This window comes from Saccostrea echinata, unplaced genomic scaffold (genome assembly GCF_033153115.1).
Source record: "Saccostrea echinata isolate AGI-Se365-2 ecotype Australia unplaced genomic scaffold, CSIRO_AGI_Sech_v1 ptg000027l, whole genome shotgun sequence".
Taxonomy (NCBI): domain Eukaryota; kingdom Metazoa; phylum Mollusca; class Bivalvia; order Ostreida; family Ostreidae; genus Saccostrea; species Saccostrea echinata.
In genome coordinates this window covers 12,258,718-12,284,053 of record NW_026889776.1, presented here as the reverse complement: position 1 = coordinate 12,284,053, position 25,336 = coordinate 12,258,718, and the positions used below count along the sequence as shown (strand labels likewise).

At 33.5% G+C, this 25,336-nt stretch overlaps 1 protein-coding gene across 1 annotated transcript in view; it reads right to left on the bottom strand.

The window, feature by feature from the left end:
• Positions 1-25,336, bottom strand: part of LOC133193247 (receptor-type tyrosine-protein phosphatase epsilon-like) — a 65,562-nt gene that overhangs the window by 18,055 nt on the left and 22,171 nt on the right. The window contains exons 4-13 of the mRNA XM_061329206.1: positions 19,442-19,684; positions 17,224-17,463; positions 2,603-2,737; positions 2,370-2,510; positions 2,078-2,218; positions 1,829-1,969; positions 1,575-1,706; positions 1,093-1,230; positions 699-819; positions 446-540 (exon numbers count right to left, since the gene is read on the bottom strand). Coding sequence (XP_061185190.1) covers positions 446-540; positions 699-819; positions 1,093-1,230; positions 1,575-1,706; positions 1,829-1,969; positions 2,078-2,218; positions 2,370-2,510; positions 2,603-2,737; positions 17,224-17,463; positions 19,442-19,684 — 1,527 coding nt within the window. The remainder of the gene's footprint in view (positions 1-445; positions 541-698; positions 820-1,092; positions 1,231-1,574; positions 1,707-1,828; positions 1,970-2,077; positions 2,219-2,369; positions 2,511-2,602; positions 2,738-17,223; positions 17,464-19,441; positions 19,685-25,336) is intronic.

The window sequence follows — 25,336 nt, the reverse complement described above, 5'->3', positions numbered from 1 at the left end:
TATCGAAAGTCGTGTACTGTGGAATCATTAAAATTCGAGGGGGTCAATGTTCGTGGGCAAGCAAAATTGTATTGGTTCGTGGATATGTAATTTCGTGGGCAGCTCGTTTATTTGGTATATCTAATTAATCAGTACGTTAACAAAATAGTTGTTCGTGGGGATGTAAATTCGTGGGTAACGGTTACCCACGAAATCCACGAACATTGATCCCCCACGAACGATGATGATTCCACGGTATCTTATATTTCATTTGCAAGGTAACTGTTATTTGCTTACATTAAGAAATATTTTTATAAGGTTTTTGCAATGTAATATTATTTTCAAGCCAAATTTCAGAGGGGCAGAAAGTCCAATTAATAAGTTTTTCTACAAGAACAATTTTATTATTATTTTTTTGTAAATAAATAAAATTTCAATAAACTTCAAATGAATAAAGGAGTTTTACCTGCACCTGCAGTTTGTTGATTTTGGAATGTTACTGTGGACATTTGTATCGATACAGAAGCATTGCTGGTTCCCTTGTGTATCCTTTGTCGTAATCTATGAAATATAGACACAAATACGTGTAAAATTTATGAACCATTTTAAATACCATAAAAAATCTGTATAATTGCAACTTTATGCTTTTCCTTGCAAATTACAAGTTACTTTTAACTGTTTTATTTCTGTATTTCACAAAAAAATTCAGAAAAAAATACCTCATAAATAGAGCAAGCAATGCAATTAGGATGATAACAACGGCAAATGCCCCTAAAACCGCACCAATGGTAAGTGGTTGCGCAGTCGTACTTTCAGACTGAAGGCGAAAAGTTCCCTCTTCTTCAAAATAATGTAAAAAGACATAAAACACTGCTTTAAACACTTTTGCAAGAACGTCGTTTATCATAAAACATACTTTGCTTAATATGCGTCATAGTTTTTATTGGCTCAGTTATGATACATGTAAAGCACTATCAAAAACTTCAAGCGCGTTTACTTAATAATATTTCATGAATCAGATTTCCATGACGGTGAAGACTGCTGAATGTAATTATAACCGTTATTCAAGCTTTTGAGAGGATAAACAGGAAAACCTCATATTTCTATACTTACTTTCACTACATTTTTCTCCAAAATATTGTTCTTTGCATCCTTCTTTACAACTTCCATTAAATCTATCACAACTTTCATTAGCACAATTTGGGCTGCAGAAATCAATACAGCCCACACCATACCTATTCTGAGGGCATTCTAAAATTGTAAAATTATGCTCAGTTTATGTCCATGGAACATAATGAAACTTGAAATAAATTTACTACCTGCATATCGAGTTTAGAAACAACATGCATTCATTATTGATTCAGATGTTTTAAACTACTTGTGAATTAAAGATATCTAAAGTCGAAAATCTGGTTCCCAAGTTCGTATAAAAACGAGTAAAATAAAACTTCCAATTTTATGCTATGTTTGCAATGAATGAAAAATCAAAGTGCTTTTCGAATATTAAGATGCTGATATTTTTTTTTTTTTTTTACTAAATTTCAACTAAATCAACGCCCAAGAAATACATTTAGAAAACACAAACATTTATTTACCTGAAGTGCAATCTGGGGAACCCATCCAACCAATTTTACACGAACAGGATCCATCGGTATGATAACATTTTTCTTTACAATTCTGAGAGCATTTTTTGGAGCAGTTTGCACCGTAGAAACCTGCCGCGCAAGCTTTAATGAAACATTTGTTGAAATTTAGTAATTATAGAGTAGAAAAGAAAAGAAATAAGTACTGTAAAGTAATGTACGCATTAAATGTTTGTTAATTAACAGATATCAAAATTCTACATTACATTTGTTGCACATATTCCCAAGATAGCCATTTTGACAGCCATTAGGACAATATCCATCTACATTGTTACACGTTTTCTCATTGGTGCAGTGTCCACTACAACGCTGAGTACATTTGTCACCAAACCAGCCTTGTTTACATGCTATTGGAAACAAACATAAAGAAATATTTCGTTTTTGGCGAAATCATTATATTGGAAACTGGTATATTTGAAATGTATGAGGTGATCAAATTTAAAAATTATACATACCTCTATCACACAAATCTCCAACGTATCCAGGTGAACATCCTAAGTCGCAATGCCCTGTTTCCTTGTTACAAGTGCTTCCATTTAAACAATGTCCACTGCAGTTGGAAGCACAGTTTGGTCCATAATGTCCATCACTGCATGCTGAATTTGAGGGTCAACAAAGACAGAATTACATGTAACGATGAAAACAAGTTAAAATGTGAGTCCATTAAAATATGTACTAAATTATTTTTTTGACTAATTTTATCTCAATACAAAGCTGAGTAAGCATGGATAAATTCAGAAAACTTACATTCATTACACATTGGTCGTGTCCATCCGGAAGCACAACCTTTATCACATATTCCAGTCACTTGGTTACAGGTAAGACCATCCTGACAATGTTCTGAACACCGAAGTTTGCAGTCTTGACCATATGATCCACTACCACATGCTGGAAATGCATGTATAAATATACGTTAAAGGATTTGAAAGCATGCAGATGAAAATGAAGTTAACTACTGAATCAGTGTAAAAATACCTTACGTATTTGACAGAACTGTCCCATCCGTCCAGGTATACATCCTAGACATGTTCCGTTTATGATGTCACATTTGTTCTCTTGACATTTTTCAGAGCAATGTATGTTACACAAATTACCATATGTTCCACTTTTACAACCTAAAAGTATTTTTAATACTGCAAAACTTTCAAAATTAAAATGTAACAAGCAAATCCAAAGAATTGTGCACCCCCCCCCTCCCTTGAAAAGTCTTGTAACAGGTTATGCACATATGAAAGGTAAATGCAATATCTTCTCTAAATCAAAAGTTATTAACAATGTTAAATTTTTTGATATTTATGTCAAACTTCAAGGTCATGGGGTTAAAAAAAAGTACATTTGGAAATGCTTTTACCAAATAATGAACATGTCAAATATGAATGCTAGCAACACTAATGAAATGTTTGAAAATTCAAAAGTTAGCAACACTAATAAAAAGTTTGAAAATTAAGTCAAACTTGAAGGTCAAGGTCACAGGGTCATATATCACAGCACATTTGGATACATTTTGACACAGTTAATGCACTTGTCAAATATAAATACCCTATCATATGTCATTTAAAAGCAATCACCAAATTGAAAAAAAAAAATAAAAATAACGGCAAATATGAAGGTTAAAGTCAAGGGGTAAATTAAATCATAGCATGCTCGAGAACACCTTGTCACAGGTAATGTACATATCTAATATGAGAGACCTTTCTTTTCTTATTCACATTTTATGGCCAATATAAAACAAGTCTAAATTTTCAAAAAGTAGGTCAATATCAGGCTTGGGCGAATTACATTGTAAAGGTATGCATTATATGACCATTTCTTCAAGAATTTGGGCATAAAATTACCATTACTCTAATTTCTTAAAGTAATGCATTACATTATCATTATTTTAATAAGGTAATGCATTACGGTTACCATTACTTTTGTGGGTTTTCAAAAATAGAAATACAAAACTTGTGAACATGCACACCCCTTCAAAACTAAACTTGATGAATGTGAATTCAAATTTAACATTCTTAATTTAAAAAATATGATATTCAAAACACAGATTTCAAATACTTGTATTTATTACAGTGTAAATAACTTAATTTCTTTTTATTATTCATGAGAAGTTCAATCTTTTCAATTGCCAATAAGATAAAAACATGTATATACAGTATGCACTTTTTGTGTGATTTGACATAGACTGTTTAGATCTAGTAAACCTTATAAAAAAATTAAATGCACTGACAAACTTGATAAAAAAAGGTTTTGGCAATATGTACATTTTGCTCTGCTAATAGTAGAATGCCTGTCTTCTATACCTCTTGGAATTGTCATGGTTAGCTCAAACTTGACCAGCTCTTGTAATGTTTTATAAACACATTCAGGAAAAAGGTACTGGTTTTTGAGCCCTTTCAAAACAAAACATTGTTTTAATTGTTAAACCCTAAAGGCATTATGTATTTTGATAATACTCTATTCAAATGATGGCGATTATCAGTTTACAGTGTACATTAATTAGTGTACCTCATACCGGAATTATTTTTTTTTTAAAGTAATTTCTTAAAAACCCTTCTAAATAAATTCTATGAAATTAAATATCTAATTTAAGTATTAAAATTTAGAATGTTTGGTAATTGTACTTTAAACAGAATATAAATTAAGTGTATTTGTAAGTGTAATTGTAGATAGTGCAAATAGATACAGAGATTTTATTCAAACAGGTTAACTTTTTTAAATTCATTTTTATCATTTGAAAAGTCTAAACAATAATTTCCATGTCCATTTAAAATTTTTAAAATAGGTATATACAAAATAATGCTTTGTTATGCTATATAATGCCTGCATTACTCTAGATTTGAGAAAGTAATTAACGCATTACATTACTATTACATGTAATGCAAATATTTTGGCATTACACATTACTAGCATTTCTTTGAGTTCAAGTAATACATTGCAATGCATTACCATTACATTTAGCATTACCCAAAACCTGATTAATATTTAGGGTCAAAGTGTCAAAAATTATAATATATTTGGAAAGGTCTTGACACAGATAATGCACATGTCAAATACGAAAACCCTATATCTTCTCAATCAAAAGTTAAAAGCAAAGATACATTTTTTTTTAAAGTATGTCAAACTTCAAGGTCAAGGTCACTGGGTCAAAAATCATAGTATATCTGGAAAGATCATAGTATATTTAAAAAGGTCTTGTCACAGGTAATACACATGTATAATATGAAAGCCCCTTTTTCTTATTCAAACGTTATGAACAATCTAAAGTAATATTAACATTTTTGAAAAGAAGGTCAAACTTCAAGGTCAAGGAGTTAAAATTCAGAGTATATTTGGAAAGGTCTTGTTGCAGGTACTGAACATGTGAAATATGAAAGTCCTATCTCTTCTTATTCAGAAGTTATGACCGAGGTTAAAGTTTTTGTGACGGACAGACTGACAGACGGTCAGACTGACAGACAGACGAATGAGATTTATTGTCTTCTCGCTTTCGCGAAAGCGGGGGACAAAAGCATCACTGCAAGAAAAACGGAAGTATGATGATGTTTACAAAATATTAGATATAATTTTGTAAATGAAAGTAGAACAAATACAGATCCATTGAAACACCGTATGTAGGACAAGGTGTCAAGAAAAAGTAAAATTGATGCAAACAGATCTCCTTGGCTTTGACCATGTCTGATCAGACAAAAGTTTTTATTCTTTTATAGAATTTTTAAGACTCAAAGGTTTGTTTTTTATCCAAAAATTTAAATTAAGAGAAAATCTATCTGCTAGTGTGTTTTTATCCTCATTGAGATGTCAAATCTTTGCATGAATGAAAATAAATAATTCTAAACTTAACCTTGAGAATATACATGTAATCTAAATATCGTTATAAATGCTACATCAAAATACTTATTCATTTTAGTAACGAGTTGTATATATATATATATATATATATATATATATATATATATATATATATATATATATATATATATATATATATATATATATATATATATATATATATATAAAGCACTAAAAATGACCAACGACACGAACAGGAGAAATTGTTTGACAATTTCTATTGTTCGTGTCGTTGGTCATTTTTAGTGCTTTATATAAATTTCCATCCTTGACCATGTATCTATTTAGTAGATCCGACACTTAGGATATACAGTTTTTGTAGTGCTTTCTATATATCCAACCAAAAAACGAAAGAAATATCACAGTGTCCGGTTATCAACATAAAAAATAAAATAAAAAGGCAACACTTGTTGTCAAAACCTAAGCGCTTTCATTGTTTTCTTCAGACGTTTTCAACAATTTAAACTTATGACGTTATGGTGGTAACGTCAACAAGAATGTAATGACGTCACAATACTCATAGAGGAAACTATTAAATAAGTCAAAGTAAAAAAGCAATGTAGTTGCCTACACATGTTTACGTTATACATTAAATATGAAAATGTCTATAGTGAACTACATGTATTTAATGAAGGTTTTAACAGTTTCTCGTCTTTGTTCTACATTGTCCGTATAAAGTTGGTAAAACGGAAAAACTGAAAATTGTCCCCTGCCAGTTCTCTATGACTTTACATGACAGATACTCGCCAACTGTCAAACAAGACACCGCAGTTTGCACATACTCTGTCTAATTGGGTATTTTGCTCCATAAATAATCTTTATGTCAATTTTTTTATATTGCTTTCAGGCAAGAATTCGACTTTGAGCATGCTTTGCTCATTTAAATTAAGCATTCATTTGTACTTTTTTTTAATTATTAAACATTCGTTCTTGTAATCTCATTCAGTCAAATAACCTTTTGATCAAATGATATACAAGAATTTCTTGATTTATACAACTAAGCAAAGGGGAGTAACTGTCTTTCGCTTCACTTATTACTATTTTGTACTCTGTTTGCCCCCTAGTAACCCAGGAGCAGATAAAAAACACATTTATTTATATTTATACATTTAAATTTATATTACTGCATTAAATTTGTTAGCTATACTCAGGGTCTGAAGAGAAGATTCTCAGAGCATTAATGCATTTTTGATATATAATCAAAAGATCCCCGCCCAACAAAAGAACCCCTGACCCAGGGGCCATGAAATTCACAATTTTGTAAGAGGCATCCTTGGTCTTGAAAACCATGCACTTAGATCATCAGCTTAAAACCCAGAAGCAGAAGATTCTCAAAGAATTAATGCATTTTCCCTATATAATCATTAGAGCCCCGCCTTAACATCAGAAACCCTGACCCAGGGGTCATGAAATTTACAATTTTAGAAGAGGCACCTTTGCTAATCATAACTGTTTAATGGTTTGATTTACTTTTCAAAAAACTTTAACCTTTGTCACAGCTTTTCAAAGGTTGGTGCTAGGGCTTTCATATTTCAGAGTTATATTTCCTGAGACAAGACCTATCATGGGTTACTACAATTTTTATCTCATGGCCTTGGAGTTGGACTTGCATTCGAGAAACTTTAACCTTTGCCATGAGATGCCATATGGGGGCATCAGTGTTTAAAAAACACATCTTGTTTTTTTTATGTTAAAAAGCTATTTAAAATTAAAGTAAGCAAATCTGTATAGTTTCCTGTTTGAAATTCTTCAGCACAAGAGTAGTCCACAAGAAAACTCCTTAAAAAAAGCATTTTACGTTTTGTTTTTTAGTAAAATAATGATAGATTAACTGATAATATACATTATTTTATGAAAATAAAGATAAATATTTAACAGACTTTGAAAGATATTAGTCCTTTCACTTCAGGGCGCATACTTTGTTAAAGGTACAATGTACCTGCTTCCCTCGCCTTTTTGTTGAAGAAAGAGCAGTGTTCGAAATTAGCTTCCGCCCGTCGGTCCTGCGCCGACGTACAAACTGAAGGACTCACGAATAGTATGACTAAATCACGGCCAGGAACACGTTAAGTTCCTAGACAGTACCGTTGTCAGAAACCTTTAAAGTTAAGCACTAAAACTGGTTCGTTGTCCTGAACATATAGGTGAGGTTATGATAAAATCCGTCCGGTGTCATGTAAAAGATACAAGAATTTATACATAATGCCTAAATTTTAACGTTTCTGACAAATTTTAATTTCATACAAAGATTTATGTATTTGATATCCACAATACATTTTGAGGAGTTTTGGTTGGCGATCACATGCCCATGTATGAAGCCATGATCGTGAGCTGGAAAATTATATATTTCTTATTTAATTCATCGAAATGGTTCTTTCATTTTAAAATATGAAGAGAAACTTCATTTTCAATGTATTAGGCAACTGACAGCCTTTTGTAGCTACATGTAGCATGTTTTAAGAAATCGCAATTTATAAGGAAAAAGTCGGTTGTCAGTACTTGTTAAGTTTATCTGGTCCGGTGTCATTTTTCTTAATATGTAAGTAAATCAATAAAATGCAAAAGAAATGATCAAATATATGCTTTATTTTATAAAATACAAAGCATATTACAAATATATTTGAATCTCGGGGTCGTCTTAAAGCAGCTCACACCAACGTGCTAACTATTCAGCGATGTTTTTATTTTCAATTTATTTTCTCTTAGGAACCTGCATCCTAGCTAGTATGCAAACATATACAATTCCTTATATATCATCAGTATAACAAAATTAAAACGTTATGCTTAGGTCACATTAAAGCCGATAGTCGGGCGACCAAAATATTTTCGTATCGTCGGCTGAAAAAAACATGATCGACCGACACTAGTATCGGGCGACGCAGAGTAGTCACATTAATTCCTAGGAACACCGATACCTTTTTTTAGGCCGCAGTTTGATTCTCATCTTCGGCCGACAGTTGTACGAAAACTCAATTCCTAAATGTCGACCGACTGACGACCGACTTTAAAAACTGTATGCCGATGGTCGGCCGATGATTGAAGGTTGGTGGACGGACTTTTCAATGAGTGCTTCAATTGAATCGGCCACAGACGCAAAAAAAAAACAATAACTTGATCCGACTGACATGCATAAAATTGGTCGGCCGACGAAAAAGAAAATCGGGCAAGACATAATATGAAACTTATGTGGAAGCATCCTCAGGTTATGTAGATTCAAGTTTGTTCAAATCATGACACCGGGGGGGGGGGGGATGGGGCTACAGTGGGCTATCAAAATTTTACATAGGATAATATAGGAAAAATCTTTAAAACTCTTCTTCTCAAGAACAGCAAAGCCATAATTGGTCATATTTATATGGAAGCATCCTCAGGTAGTGTAGATTCAAGTTTATTCAAATCAAAGTTTAACATAGGAATACATAGGGGAAATCATTAAAAAATCTTATTCTCAAGAACAGCAAAAACGTAATTGGTCATCTTAAAATAAAAGCATCCTCAGGTAATGTAGATTCAAATTTGTTCAAATCATGATCCCACAGAGGGGCCAAACAGGCGATCATAGTTAAACAAATGGTTATCAAGTTTGTTCATGCAAATCATACCCCTCCCCCTTTTAATACTTAAACTTTTGAATACCGAGCTGATTTCTGCTATTTCCGAACCAAAGTGCTCAGGTGAGCGTCTTGTTTTTGGTGGATTTGAAATATAATTGGTGTGTAAATCACATTGACGTATCTCGTATGCTATTCATGCAGCGTGAGCGTAATTGTTACGGTACATTTTGTCGTCCTGTTCATATTGTCGCCGGCGACAATGTGTACATACACTCACTGAGCATATTGTCGTCCATTAGTACATGTCGCATGACAATGCACGGCAATGTTTCCATATAGATATGACTAATCATTGCTTTGCTGTTGTTGAGAAGAAAAAGTTTAAAGAATTTTCCTATATATTCCTGTTTAAAACTTTGATCGCCCTTTGTGGCCCCAACCTAGGCCCGGGGGTCATGATTAAAAGACACTTGAATCTACACTACTTGAGGATTCTTCCATATAAACATCGCTAATCACGGGCCTACCGCTGTTCTTAATATTTCAGAACGTGGAAAAAGGGGGGGGGTTGCGTTTCAGATTTTCTTTTTTTTGACAAGCCAAAAAAAATCGATTGTGTGTGAAGGAGTGTTACTGTATAAGTTAAGTATATATTATTTAATCATGAAATTTTACTTGTGGACAAAATTGAGAGTATATACAGGTTAAAAAAAAGAATTTACAAAAGCAAAGAAAATGAAAAAAATCAAATTGAGGGGGCAGGGTGGGATAGGGATGGGGGGGTGGGGGGGTGTGCCGGTGCAAATCTGCCTTTGATTCTTGAGAAGATTTTTAGTTTTTGTATACCATATATTCCAACGGAAAACTTTTATCACCAATTGTGCCCCCACCCTACCTATGGGGGTCATGATTTGAACAAAATTGATTTTGTTTCTGTTTGTTTGTTTGTTGTTTTAATATCCCACTTGCCGGTGGAGGGCCAAAAATTTAGACCTATTCTCGGAACTCATGATCAGGGCCATTGAAAAGTGTGGGATCTTTTTCGTGTCAGAATCTGAAAAATTAAAAGTACAATTCATGTATGTACTTTCACATAAGTATCATCTCTTCTGATCCAGAAGTTCTTGAGAAGAAAATTTTGAAAGAATCATTCTTAAATATTCTATTAAAATTTTGATCACCTATTGTAGCCCCACCCTTTCCTAGACATGATCTGAATAAAAATGAATCTACACTTTATAATAAAGCTTTCACATAAGTTTCAACTTTTCTGACACAATGGTTCTTGAGAAAATTATTTAAAGATGTTACAAAATTTTCACTATACATGTACTTTCTTGAAAGAGGTCATGACCATTAATTTGAACAAACTTGACTCCCTTTATCCACGTTTGCTTTCTGGTAAGTTCAATTGAAATTGGCCAGTAGTTCCTGAAAAGAAGCTGAAAATGTGAAAAGACAGACAGACGGACGACACAAGAAATGTGATCATAAAAGCCCACTAGAGCTATCAGTTCAGGTGAGGTAAAATATGTCAACCCCTACACCAATTATATCGGCACTCGTATGAGAATTAAGCAAAAAAAAAAAAAAAAAAAAAAAAAAGAATTCCAGATAACATTTCTACGGAACAAATAACTTTCAATCTCATATCCATGTATATTTTACCAGAAAAAAAGAATAGACTGATTTTTTTCAGATATCTCAAGAATTACGGTATTTTGACATATCATAGTCATGTAAACCAATGCTGGACACAATTTTCTGAGCAACACCATTTCTTCCTACAGTATTGCGTATAATGCTAAATAAATACAACTTGTTTACTTATTTATCAACCAAACACTTTGTCTATCCTTCTGTCTGTCTAGCTCTCTCTCTCTCTCTCTGTGTATGTGTGTCAATCTCTCTCTCTCTCTCTTCACGACCTTAGTAAATATTCAACACAATATATCGGCGACAAAATGTGCCAATGGTCACAGTGCATATTGTCGCCGACGACAAAACGTGCCGATGCTTGACTGTACATTTTGTCTTCCATTACGCAGGAGGAAAAAGGCTCGTCTCGGTACAAATTGTCGCCGGCTACAATATGTATCGATGGACAACGATATGTGCAGTCAGGGTAGGTACATTTTGTCGCCGACGACAATATGTACAAAACGACAATACGAGGGGTGATCAAAAAGTTCGCGAACTAATTGAATAACTTCCGTAAAAGAAATGAAATTAGGTTTTAGTGTTCATCATTTTTTAAAGTAGTCCTCTCCAATTTAAGTGCACATCTGTCACCGTTCTCCCCATGCGCGAATCACGTGATACAGGCTGTCACGTGACATGCTCCGAAGCGTTCCGTTCACAGGATGTAAAAGATTTTTCCGAGTCTTATAGTTCTTACCATGCAAGTTATTTTTTACAACGAGAACAGTCAACTTGTCAAAAATGGCCAAATCTCGGCAAAAGGATGTATGGATAAGGATATCCTTTCCCAGAATGAGCATGGTGACCATCGCAACCCGAGTCTTCTGTCTAGGGAGCGTCGTTTATCCAATGTGGATATAAGGCATGGCGCCTTCTTTTTATTATATCTGATATGATTAAAGTCTAAAGTAAACGTTATTTTAGGGATTTAATAACTGTATTATTGTTAAGATATTCAACTATTTTTCTAACTGTAACTTGGCGGTCTTTCATATTAAATTGCTCAACTGAGGACACATCTCTTCCCCAACTTGCTTTCACTGGGCAAGAGAACAAACATCATTTTCAACCATCTCCCTTCTTTCACTAAAACAATCAATCCAATTAATGATTGAACTCCTGGCAAGTCTTTTGTCTTCATAAACTTTGTACAAAGTATTATATGCTACTGCAAAGGAATTTCCAAGATACATATTAAACTTTACAGCCGTTCGTTGCTCGAGTACGACTGAGTCAATCATTTTTTGTCACAAGTAACCTACCTTATGACGTCATTTTCACATTGTGACGTCACAAACATGGAGCAAAACATTACATAAAACTGCTATATATAGAACACATGTATGACTATATGTGTGCCAAATTTCATTCTGATCTGAATCGTGGTTTTGAAAATATAGAGATAGTTCGCGAACTTTTTTGAGCACCCCCCGTATGTACCGTCACACCCTTCCTTTTGATGGCATGCTTAACGATACCTAAAACAGCATAAGAACTTAGTGTATACAATACAGTAGCGACAACGGACCGATGACAAGGGACTGAATTTTCGTATCTTGTCATGACAACGGACAAAAATTGAAATAAATCAAAATTTTCAGTTTTAATCTGTTCTCAATTTTTCTGTAAAGGCTTACATCATTTCTTGATACTGTCTGCACTAATTGGTGTGTATATTATATTCTATTTACGAAAAATATAACATCTCAGTAGGAAAACGAATCAAATCCACAAGTGATTTCAACAGAGTTAATGTCGCCAACGCAAACTCTTCTTTTCTTACTTGTTTTTAACGGCTGAAATTCATACAGCACCTAATAGGGTGTCAGCCCTGTTTCCCATTGCAATCTTAGACATCTTAGATACAGTACCGACTGGACACAACCTAACACCAGAGCGAACCCAAAGCGCACCCCGGGTTCGCTTCCTGGGTTCGCCCGGGTCCGCAGCGGGTCCGCTTTCAAAAATTTTGGGACCGTTCTGGGTGCGCTTCGGGTTCGCTCTGCGTTCACTCGGGGTCAGCTCTGGGTCCGCTAGAGCGAACCCGGCGTTCGCTTCCCGGGTTCGCTTTACGCACTCATGCGTGAAGCGGACCCCGCTTTAATCTTGCCGCCAGTAAGTCCCGCCCCTTGTATATTTCAAATACAGTAGTGAAATCGATCATTACTGTTTTTATGGCGATCGAAACATGTACATGTAAGTGAAAATATGGAGAACGTTGATAATTTTCAAGAATTCCACCGTACATTCGACGTAGAATTATCACTTTCATTTTTCTTAACTTACAAGCTAAGTATATCTCGAAAGAAAAAGAAGAAAAGGTGTTAAATTTATTTCCGATGTATCGGATGGAGTGAAATTGATAAGAGTATCTTAATAAAAAAAACGAAAGATTTCAAATTCATTTGTTTACATTATTCATGCGTTTTAAGATAAGTTGGAACTTCCAATTGTAATTGAAATTGCTAAATCGTAATTTAAATGTTTGAAAGACAAACAACTGAATTATGATCTTATCTATGAAATAGCTGAGACATACTGTACACGTAAAATGCTAAGTTTTCATTTTTGGCAGTTTATATTTAAGCTAGGTTGTCGTCCATTACATGTATATGTAGGTCGTGATAATCGCTAAAAATTCTCATACAGTGTAACTTGATTTTCTATTTACAGATCATTTATAATTTACTTCCGTGCTATAAGTCATTGTTTTATAAGGCGAGTTTAACGGAGGACTTATAAAAAAAAACAACAATCAAAAAAGCAAAACAAACAAACAAACAAAAACTAATAACTGGTCCACTGATAAGAATATATTATTTTTTTTAAGTTGTTTTCAAATACATGTAAATGATCATTTGAATAGTTTGTGCTCCTTACTGGTTCATGACCCCCCCCCCCCCCCCCCACTACATACATGCATACATGTACATACTGGAGCGGCATGTTAACAAACAAAATTCTAAATGCATAAAAATAAATAAAAACAAGAAAGAAAACAAACAAAACAAGAATTCAATAACTGTAAACTCGCATGACTAAGTAGATGAAATTATGATAAAAACGTTTTTTTTTTTTTTGTTTGTTTTTTTGTTTTGTTTTTTTTTTGAGCCCCAACCCCTCTCCGTACTCGAATTGTTTTCTATGGGCCGGTTGTAGCGATTTTAATCTCAAATAATATACAGTGTTCTCTCTCTCTCTCTCTCGTAAAGCTATTTTACTAATTTCCAGCAATTGCTCTTAGCACCCGCAATATCTTCGAAACAGGTGGATGATTACCGACACGTGATGACCGTGGCTTCACTTTGAAACTATAATTATTAAAGTGTTAAAATTAAATAATTATGACAATTACAAAGTTCAAATACAGGTACCTATGTAATGAAAAAATATATGTACGTTTCGTATTAAGGTATATTTGCAAGTTCAATTTACTAATGTTGGAATTACGTGCATGTACTTTTCATGCACAAGTAAAAAACGTACCCGTCTAGTATTTTTTTTTATACCCATATAAAGTATTTCGAAAATTACATGTAGTACATGTAAGAGGTTCGTGAACATGTAAACCTGTATAATTATATATATCGACGCGAAAGAAAGTGATAAGCATTTTTGCGTTTTTTTTTTCTTTTTTGTTTTGTTTTGTTTTGTTTTTGACTGTCTTGCAAGTAGTTACAAAAATTCAAGAACATACAATAAAGTCTACATGTAGGATAATTAAAATTGACAAAATAATCTTTCCCTATATACAAGTATTTAAATCAAGCTATTTATTAAATTTTGGTAAAAGATTAAGAAAAAAAAAATATCATAGTACTTTAAAAAAATGAGATTTTTTTCTCCAATTTACGTATTGACATAATGCATATTTATACTGTACAATGTACATTTAATTTTTTTTCATGATCAATTATTAAGATCGATAATTTCGATGTTGATCTGGATAAATTAAAACGTACATATAAATTGAAATAATAAATAAAAAAATAATTAAATTAAAGCACATACATGTTCCTATACTGTATCTTGAGATAATAAAATTCTATAATTTGTCGAAGACCAGTTTTTTTTATTCTTTTTTTTTTTAGTAGCAATTGTTATATCCATTATCTTCTTTTTTTTCTATTATGAATTAAAGTACTTATTGTCTGACAAATTTACGCAATGTATATTTATATATTAATGGATTTTAAAAATATAAAGAAAATAAATATGTAACTATACTTCTAACATGCTACCTGGATAATAAAAATATATAATGTATTAATAGATTTTAAAAATAAAAAATAATGAAAATAGATGTGTAAATATTACATGTTGTCTGGGGAATTAAAATATATAAATGTAAAATCATGTTTAAAAATCATATTAAAAATATTTTTACACTGTACATTCACACGCTTTGCTTGTACAATGTTTAGAGTACAAACTGGCATGTTGACTGGTCGATGCGCTGATGGTCAACGCACTTTATCACTTATCCTGATTGAAAGACCTGTTTGGTATGTTGATTGGTCGACGCGCTGATGAGTTAATCGCTAATCCTGATTGACAGCTATGTTACGCAACACCGAACGCGCGTTCGCTTTCTCGGACCGCTACTGAATTTGGGGTTCGCTTTCAGCGTTCGCTCTGGGACCGCTCTGGGTTCGCTGCGGATTCGCTACGGGTGCGCTCCGGGTTCGCTCGGGGTCAGCACTAGCGGACCCCAAGCGAACCCGAAGCGAACCCAGAGAGCGAACCTGTAAAAGTTTATTTTCCCAAAATATTTAATGGTATTATTTTTGGGACTCGCGTAGTCCCTTTATCTGTGGGTCCTTTGGACCCATAGAAAATAATTCTGAATTTCAACACTGAGAAAGAGGGAGAACACTCCCCACCTGAAAGAGTTTTTATGCCCCTGTAATCGAAGTTTTTGCCCTGTCCTTCCGTCCGTTTGCCTATCTGTTTGATTGTCCGCAAAAACTTGGAACTATGGCTTTCATATTTTACATGTGTTTTTTTTCAGGTAACAAGACCTTTCTTCTGGTACCAACATATTAGACCTATTGTCCTTTGATTAGGGCCCACTTTTGCAAAATTTTACAAAAGTTAACCTTAGCAATAACTTTAGAAAAGATAGAGCTAGGGCTTTCATCTCCCTATCTGTATTCCTTGAGACAAGACCTTCCACTGGATACCAAGAATTTTGACTCTTTGACCTTGGAGTTTGACTCACTTTTAAAAAGTTTAACACTGGCAATAACTGTTGACCGATTAGTTCTAGGGCTTTCATTTCTAAGAGATGTATTCCTTGTGACAATACCTTCCATAGGATACCAACAATTTTGACCCTGACCTTGGAGTTTGACCTACTTTTGAAAAAAAATTAATCTTATCCGTAACTTTTGAACAGTTGGTGCTAGGGTTTTCATACATGTATATCACATATTTATTTCATATGACAAGACCTTCCCTTGATCATGAGTACCTTGGTCTTACTTTTCAAAAAAACCCCTAAAACTTTAACCTTCGCCAGAACTTTTCAACGGTTAGTGCGAAGTCTTTCATTGAGTGTGACTTGCATTTGAGAAACTTTAACTTTCGCCATAAGCTGCCATACGGGGGCATCAGTGTTCCACAAACAAATCATGTTTTATTATTATTATTATTATCATATATTATCATTATTTAGGGGTTTGTTTAATTTTTTTTTTTTTTTGTTGCTTCGCAAATCTTTTGGGCTGATATTCCTCCCACCGCGCCCAATTTGATAAATGATTAAAGATTCATTAACAATTATATTAATTTCCGAGAACATTCTCAACTTGTGTCTGCAAACATGGCACCTTTGCAATAGGTGAAGCCTTGTGATGTTGCATATTGTCACTGCAAATATTTATCGTCCATCGGTAGATATTGACACGAAGGACAATAAGTGCCAATGAGCCTTCTTTTCCCTGCAGAATAGGACAATATGTACCAAACATATTGGCACGTATTTTGGTCAGTTACGATGTCTTATTACAAAATTACAGAGTGCTAAATCTCAAGAAGTGTTCAACATAAAAATAAATTCTACTTGCATTCAAACCTGCTTAAAGCTTTCAAAATGATTGGATCGATATCGCTTTTGGAAAATCAGTCTCAATTTTCTTGAAGCATCTAGAACCTTATTGTACATTTTGCAAGTCAAACGTTATTACTCTAGATTAGAATCACAATCACAATATTCTTAGAGAATATTCTCAAATTTCAAATAACAAAATGTCATTAGAAACTACACATGTTGAGTCCCTAAGTTTAGAATGTACTGGGCTTTGATCACAATTTCAAAACATTATTACACATAACGTGTACATGATAAGACCGTTCATATACTAAAAGAGGTTTTTGGCTGCCTAAAATGTCAGGCGTGAAGCTATATCAAGAGTGTATGATAGATAAACTATAATGTATCCGAACTTTTAACATACCCTTTGTCTTCCAACAATTTTGCACGTACTCATAATGTTACTTACCATGCACTATTACTTCACATAACCCAGTAAAACTCTGAGTTTCGTAACCATCGGGATATTTAACATCCTTCAATCTTTCATTATAATAAATGACGTATCGTCCACGTTTCCAGCAAGTGGTGTTGAAATCCAAAGGGGGTAACTCAGGTCCGTCCTTGTAACAAAGAACCCAGTTTTTTTTATTGGTTGAGTTTGAAAGATAAATGGAGAATCCTGCAAACCGTCCCCTTTGTCTCATTACTGAAAAGAATATTTGAAAGACAATGAATTGATGTTAATTTAGCGTAGTTTATATCTGCGTAAAGAAAATCTACTAGCAACTCTTGAACTCGTTATTTAATAGATTTATTATTAGTACAGTGTGATTGCAGCCAGTGCAAAAGTACTCAAGTATTCATAGAATGTGATGTCGTCTATCGATAAAAGATATATCTCAATATTATTCTTAAGGATATCAGCAACAGTGCTGTACGCTGTGCACCTCATACGGAACAATGATAAGAAAAGCCTAACCTTTTTTATCATAACAATTTCATGTAAAATTGTGATATGATGGCAGGAAGTTATAAGAGAAAAATTAGCCATTAAAATTATTGATTAGTATCTTCTATTTCTCCGAAAGACATTGTACAATTTAGTATTTTTCATATCTTATAACTTTGCAATTGACAAGAAAGGTAATTAAAGATGATAGGAATTATACTGACCAATCATACAAAAAGCAGCATAGAATAAGTTCAAAACATTTCATATTTAGAATTAACAATCAAAGCAGAAACAAAAGTAACAGTTATAAGTTCTCAGAATCAGAGTTTGTTTTCAGCCCCTGCCTAGCGTTGCTTGCGATGGCGTTGTTTGAGAAAAGGACCTTAGAAAGGTTGACTAATAGAAATGCCCCTTTTCAAGCAGACTCCGGGCTGTTGATGAGCTGATCTTTTGATGATTGTAACTTTTAAGGGGTTTCAAGCTGTTAATTCAGCAGTGTTGAACCGGTCATGTAGATGCTGTAACTGGATGCTGCGGTCTTGTTGAATGTTAGTGACCCCCAGAGCAGCTGGCGTGCAATGATGAAATTTGTGACTAAATATCTTTGTCAACTGGGGAACATTATCGTACTGTGGTATCGATGGATAGAATCTTCAAGATCTGTCACAAGTACTTCTACTCTTAACATGTCAGGAGCAGGGTTGTGCTCATTGATAGAAAGGCATGGTAAATTTAAGTATCACTCTGTACACAATGTTTTCTGATTTTCATATTTAAATATGTTCCCTATTCTTTGTATACCCTTATTAAAAGAATGCCATTGCCCACAATTTTTGGTAACACGAACAAAAGGTTGGCTTTTATAACAAGAGAAAGCCCGTTGGTTGATTTCTTACTGTCCCATTTGTGTGTTCTTTTTTTTTTTTTTTGACTGTGTGAATCTCAAAGATGTTTTCCGTAAATAAAAAAAAATCCTGAAGGACATTGTATGAAATATAAAGATAACAAACACTGATCATGTTGAAAAGTCGATTTTAAAAATACCAACTGTGAGCAGAGCCAATACAGCCTGTGAAAACAGAGGAGGGATCAGATGCCATGCAGCAATAAACATCCCCCGTTGACCGGTCGCAACCACCGTTTCATGATCGGATGAACGGAAAATCCGTAGACAATTAAGAGTTAAAATAATGACAGTAATATTAAACTTTCGCAGTGCCGAGTTTTTTTTCTTTTACAAAGACTCTTTTAAACTGAGTTCATAAAGCGTATTTTCGTAGAAGTTGCACTATAGCTGCGGATACACTGATTAAAGAATTGCAAACGATAGTAATGTTCTGTCGCCTGCTTCGAAGTCAATTTTGAAAAGTTAACATATGTAAATTATTTCTCACAATTAGTCCTAAAATGACCATTTTTGCTGTACTTTGCAAGGTAAACGTATATCTCCCCTTATGAAAGAACAAAAGCTTTGGCATGAGTTTGCTTAATAACACTTTATAATACCTCTTAAAAAAAGTTTTTTTTTGTTTCACGGTGCGGGGATTTTTTAAAATCCGTTTTTCATTGATTTCTGTAGTGAATAAAGTTTTACCAAAAATAAAGGTATCTCTGTTTTTTCCAAAATAAGTTATGTTTGTGAAAATTCATATACATATCTACATGTATATAAATTACAGTATTTCACTATTGAAAATGTAATAAGGTAAAGCTTATGTTATAAATCATGTACCGTAGTTCTTGCCATAGTCTTTAAATTGTATCCTGATACTGTGAATACTGTAGATATCTCCAAGATCAACTCTCCACCAGACACTTGTGTTTGGGGAAGTCCCCCCGATAACAGTTGTCAGAGCACATGTTGATGAGTTTCTGTCAACTGCGTTTCTTGCAACAGACAAACTTCCGCATATTGCTGGACGAAGACAAGGGCTGGTTAAAATTTGACTGGAGGCTTTATTATAAGACAAATCATCTTAAAAAAAAAGAAATCATTTTGTTAGTTGAATCACTTTTATTCAAAATCAACTGATCTTGTGCGAATAAATGGAAATGATTTTTTTAACTTTTTTTTTTTTTTTTGCAAATTTTGAATAATGCTAAGGTTATTGTACTTAGTCTTCTGGATCAGTATTCTTGTACATGTACTCTGTATAGATTATTTTTATTTTATTTTTATGATAAATTAGATTGTGACGTCATAAACAACATATCATTCTGATTCCCCACTTACGTAGTTAAATTTTCAAAAGATGATAAAATTCCTCATTTACGAAAAGTATGTAGGCTTTGGAGACTATAGGTCTTCCAAAAATCTGTTGAAATTCAATGGGCATAAATTGTTCTCCTTAATTAGGTGAACTGTTATAGTATTCTTGTAAAGCAGAATTTATTTTGAAATCATTACATAAAAAAAAATTCTTTCATTTTTATAATATTAAGACGATGAATGACAGTTTATCAATTAAGGATATCCACTTTTATTCATGTATAATCTGGATTATTCCAGCTGAACTCAAAATCATAAAAAAATTAAACGCTCATTTGGCTACCTGTACAGTTTCGAATTAATGACGTAAACCCCTTCATCGTAAATCAGTCTATTGTACTGATGACAGTTGTTTATCATATTAATGCCTATATAATTAATCGTATAGTAAATTCATTGCTAGAAAAGCACACAGCTGAGGATATCTTTCATACAGGTGTATTGAAAAACCACTTAGAACTAGTTAAGCGTAAATAGAATGAGTAATAAAAGTGGTTCTCATGCGGAAAAAGGTGAAAATATTGAGTGGATGTAAATATAATTGAGATGAATGTTTGACTCAACGACTTTCTAGTATAAATAGGCATAGTGTGAATCATTTGCACCAGGTTCAAAATCTTAAATAGGATGATTTGTGCATGTTGTGAATACATTTGTGACAGAAGTAAATAATTTTTTTTTTTATCAAGAGAGTAGTAGGCATTCCCAAAACAAAATGCTTTAGTGTGAAAAAAAAAATCAGGAAACCACATCGGTGAATTCGTAAGGGAGTATTGTGATCCCCATCTCGACCGGTAACGCCCTACCTAAGCCTTCTGTAGTGATAGGCTAAAGAGGACTGCTTAGTTAAACTTGTAGGGTACCCTTTTGCAATAGATGTTGGTTCGAAACACGATCCTCTCTTTCTCAATCAATTCTCGTCATAACCGATTAGAGTTCTTTATTTTCTGCCTTCCAATGGCATCCCCATATGAGAGGGAAATTCTCGTAGAAACGTAACACAAACAAAACACATTTAGAAATGGAGACATCCCTGCTTTTACAACTAACTTTTTTTTTCAAATTTATTATTTATTGTTAATTTTATATAGTTCTGGAGATAAAGATAATATCTTATCCATTTTGAAAAAAAAAATTAAAAAAAAAATTCTTGATTGCCCATCCTATATCAATATGAAGTATTTCAAGCAATTCCAGATCTCTTTTAACTCCTCTATTACATCAAGTATCTGCCCAGGCGCCAACTATTTTGTTTGACCTCGCATCGTCTTTTGGTTTGATGCCCCCTATAATTATGAAAATTGTATATTTTTGAAATCTATGTCAGGGGTCTTTATAGATATATGTAGATTTATGTACCGGGTAATATTTTATTCGGAATACATTACTGTGGGTTAATTGGTATGAGAATGTACAAATCATTCTCATAATTTTACAGAAGGGCTCTATATTCAGTAGGAAAATAAATATATAAATAAACTTATTTAACTTACCATAGCCAAACGACAGAACAACTCCATGGATAAATACTAAAATCCTAAAAACGGCATCACAAACAGAATCCATTACATTTGCTATCCAGAACGAAATGTATTATCGGGAAGTCAACGAATGTATTTTAAGTATAATTTTAATATGGAAGACCATTTTTGCTAAAGATGTACAAAAATACTTACCCGTGTTCGAATGAAAAAAAGAGAATCGTCTGCTTATTTATTTTTCAAATGAGTGATAGGAAGAAAACACAAGCAAGGAATTAAGCAGAGAATGGTCACTTATTTCAAATGGGTGCCCTTTAACCATTTCGAAACCAGGGTGATAATTTTTGAGTCCTTAAGATACATTACATTTACATAATGTTTGTGCAACAAGAATCATTTTTCAAATTAAATTATTGTTGTAGCTTTTGTATCTTCCAATGAGAATTATAAAAACTTCTTTTCTTTACATTTCAATAAACCACTCTAACCCCCTAATAAGGCAATGAACAACAAGAAAAAAGCTGTCGATGTGACAGCAAGCCCGAGCTTCTTTGTGTGAACAAATTGGTACATCTATTTTTCATTTGAATAATCAATTTTTCCATTGGCAAATGTTGTTTCCTTTTGTCGTGAAAGTTTTCTGGGCAAAAGGGGTACAGTACCCTTTTGGCATCCGACCACCTGCCCGCCATTTTCACCATTTGAATATTAGGATTTTCCTTCTGAATTCCCGGTTAAAATTTCTTCAACGTTGTATACTTATATGTCCTTCATACTTCTTGTATCAAATACCACCTTTTACGCCCCACTACTAAATGGGACATAAATTGGATTGAAATAAGTTTATAAGATCAGTGAAAGACACAAAAGATGATAACCCAAAGGAACGTGATACGCGAAAACTTTAAATAAGATATAAACGTTACACATGAAATGTGTCATATAATGACTGAAATCAGTAAAAATGGTAAGTGCGAGAATGGTAATTGAACGGTAGGAGGTAAGTTTTTTTTTAAATTCCTTGCTGTGTGACTGCCATACCAGACAGTATTTAAACGGTATACATTTGGTTGAACTACTAAAAGTAATTCTGAACAAATTTTTCTACTGATAGATACATGTGTTGCAGTTTTGATATTTTATTTAAATATCCCTGGTTTCGTAAATTATATATAACCAGTTTTTGCTTGTATTTAAGGATATCCGATCCTCAGCTAGGAACGACTTTCATTTAGAATGAGGTACAAATGTTTATTAGCATGATATGAAATTATAATTGATCTATGATGTTGCAATGGTAACACAAAATGTATTATATAAGGCCGTGCAAAGTTAATTCTATGTTTAACGTCACCGGCGCGCATAGGTTTCAGAGAAATTAGCACTTTGAAAAAATAAACTGGTATTTTTTAAAGATTGAATTCCGCTTAACTTTTAACTTTAGCAACTGAAAACTGCATTTCATAGAAATAAACATTATTCCTGGCCTTGTGTGAGGCATATTTGAGATGCATGAGTCTATCAGTTATACTGACAGATTTAACTAGATGCTGTCATGAGACAGTAATACCCGCACTATGGTGTTTGCCTCTAAATGCACACTCCTTCATATTGGGCTTACCAAGGAAAAAGACAAAATAATTCTATAATTTACACAGTACATGTACATGAATTCGTCAATTCGAGCATAAAATGCTCAGGTGACCACGTGAGCTTCTTATTGGTATTTCCTTTACTTAATTCATTACCAGTCTGAAATAGCAGAATTTAATTAATGATGTAAATTAGGTTTTGATAAAAGGGGGGTATAAATTTTTGGCCCATAATTGGAATTTTTAAATTTATTTTCTCAATCACAAATAATATTATTTTAGTAATAGCGTTTTTGATGAATTTATCAAAATGTGCAAACTTTTTATTTAGTATTTGATTAGGCAAAAACCTCCTTGAAAAGCCATACCCAATCAATTTTGTCACCCCACCCCCCCCAAACATACACACACACACACAAATTGCCTGTTTTTGGAAATAGGCCTAGATGGCAAAGTTAAGTTAAAACATCGTTTGTTATGATAATTTAAAATTTGTTCTTATTCTGTACATGTGAGTGAACACCTTTTGAAAATTTCTACATCACATTGGGCTTGCGTCACCCTACTAGCACTAGTTTTACCGGTATCATTGCACATGGTGCAGTGTGGTGTAAACATCATTACATGTATATCAGTAGAAATTAATTCATTTTGTGTTTTAATTGGATTATATTTCATAAAGTTGACAGGACCTATGACAGTCGGTAAGTACAAGTTTAAGTATTGATTGGTATTAAGTATTGATTAAGTATATAGTCCTATTTAAATAACTCTGCAAATTCCGGGGGGGGGGGGTAAAATAACCGAAATGCAAATGGCTAAGTAAAATTTAAATAACTCTGCAAATTCCGGGGGGGGGGGGGTAAAATAACCGAAATGCAAATGGCTAAGTAAATAGTCCTATTTAAATAACTCTGCAAATTCCGGGGGGGGGGGGGTGGGGGTAAAATAACCGAAATGCAAATGGCTAAGTAAAATTTAAATAACTCTGCAAATTCCGGGGGGGGGGGGGGTAAAATAACCGAAATGCAAATGGCCAAAATGCAAATGGCTAAGTAAAATTTAAATAACTCTGCAAATTCCGGGGGGGGGGGGGGTAAATAACCGAAATGCAAATGGCTAAGTAAATAGTCCTATTTAAATAACTCTGCAAATTCCGGGGGGGGGGGGGTAAAATAACCGAAATGCAAATGGCTAAGTAAAATTTAAATAACTCTGCAAATTCCGGGGGGGGGGGGGTAAAATAACCGAAATGTAAATGGCTAAGTAAAAGTTTAAAAAGGATCAAAGGATCAAAGATCATCGGATGCCACAATAGACGAATTTCACATTCTGAAGAGTTATCTCCCGTTGTCGACATTACATTCAGTTACAGGCACAGATCCAGGAATTTTTTCCAGGAAAAAAAACAAAACAAACAAACAAAATAAACACAATGATGGTGGGGTCCATATTTTTAAAGGGGGGAGGGCATCCAAAGTCATTTTTTATTTGCTCCTGAAAATCAGTATATAGTCCTATTTAAATAACTCTGCAAATTCCGGGGAGGGGGGGGGGATCCAATCTCCCTAGCCGCTCTCTGTCCCTGAAATGACAAATGATCATCTGACTTCAAAATAATAGAAAACTTTTCCATTTCACTATACATAATTTTGTTTCTTGTGTTATTATGTTGTGTACATCTAATGGTTTAAGGTTATGAACCCCTGGAGGTCATCCCTACTCTATTAATGAACTGGAAATGTTCACAATATGACTACATCAAATTAAATAAAAGTGCATCAATGATAAGATTGCTTGACATTTCATTCATGAATTTGGGTCAACCCATGTAGAATTAGGAATGAAAATCATTCAAAGAGATGGACCATTAAACTATTTGTATATATTCACATTTTTTGTCAAAACAAAGTATTAGTTTCATGAACAAACAGGGGAAGGGGTGAGGGGAAGGAGTTATCTCTTTAGGTCTTAATTGTTGAAAACTCCTATAATGAACGTTAACCTCAAATCCGACTTGTACGTCTTCATTATTTTTAAGTGGTGGTATCTCCATATGAGTGAAAAATTCCCGAGAAGGACATTTAACAACAAACAAACATTAATGACTTAAAAAACACAATATATATGTACATGTTTATTAGTCAACAGATATACTTCTGGTCATATCTCTAGTTCTCCCTTGAATCAGAAATTAATGATATAAATATTTTAAGAATGACTAAGAGCTGAAAAGGTTGTGCATTTTAAAATTGACTAAGCTCTGTGGTTGAATTAGCTATACC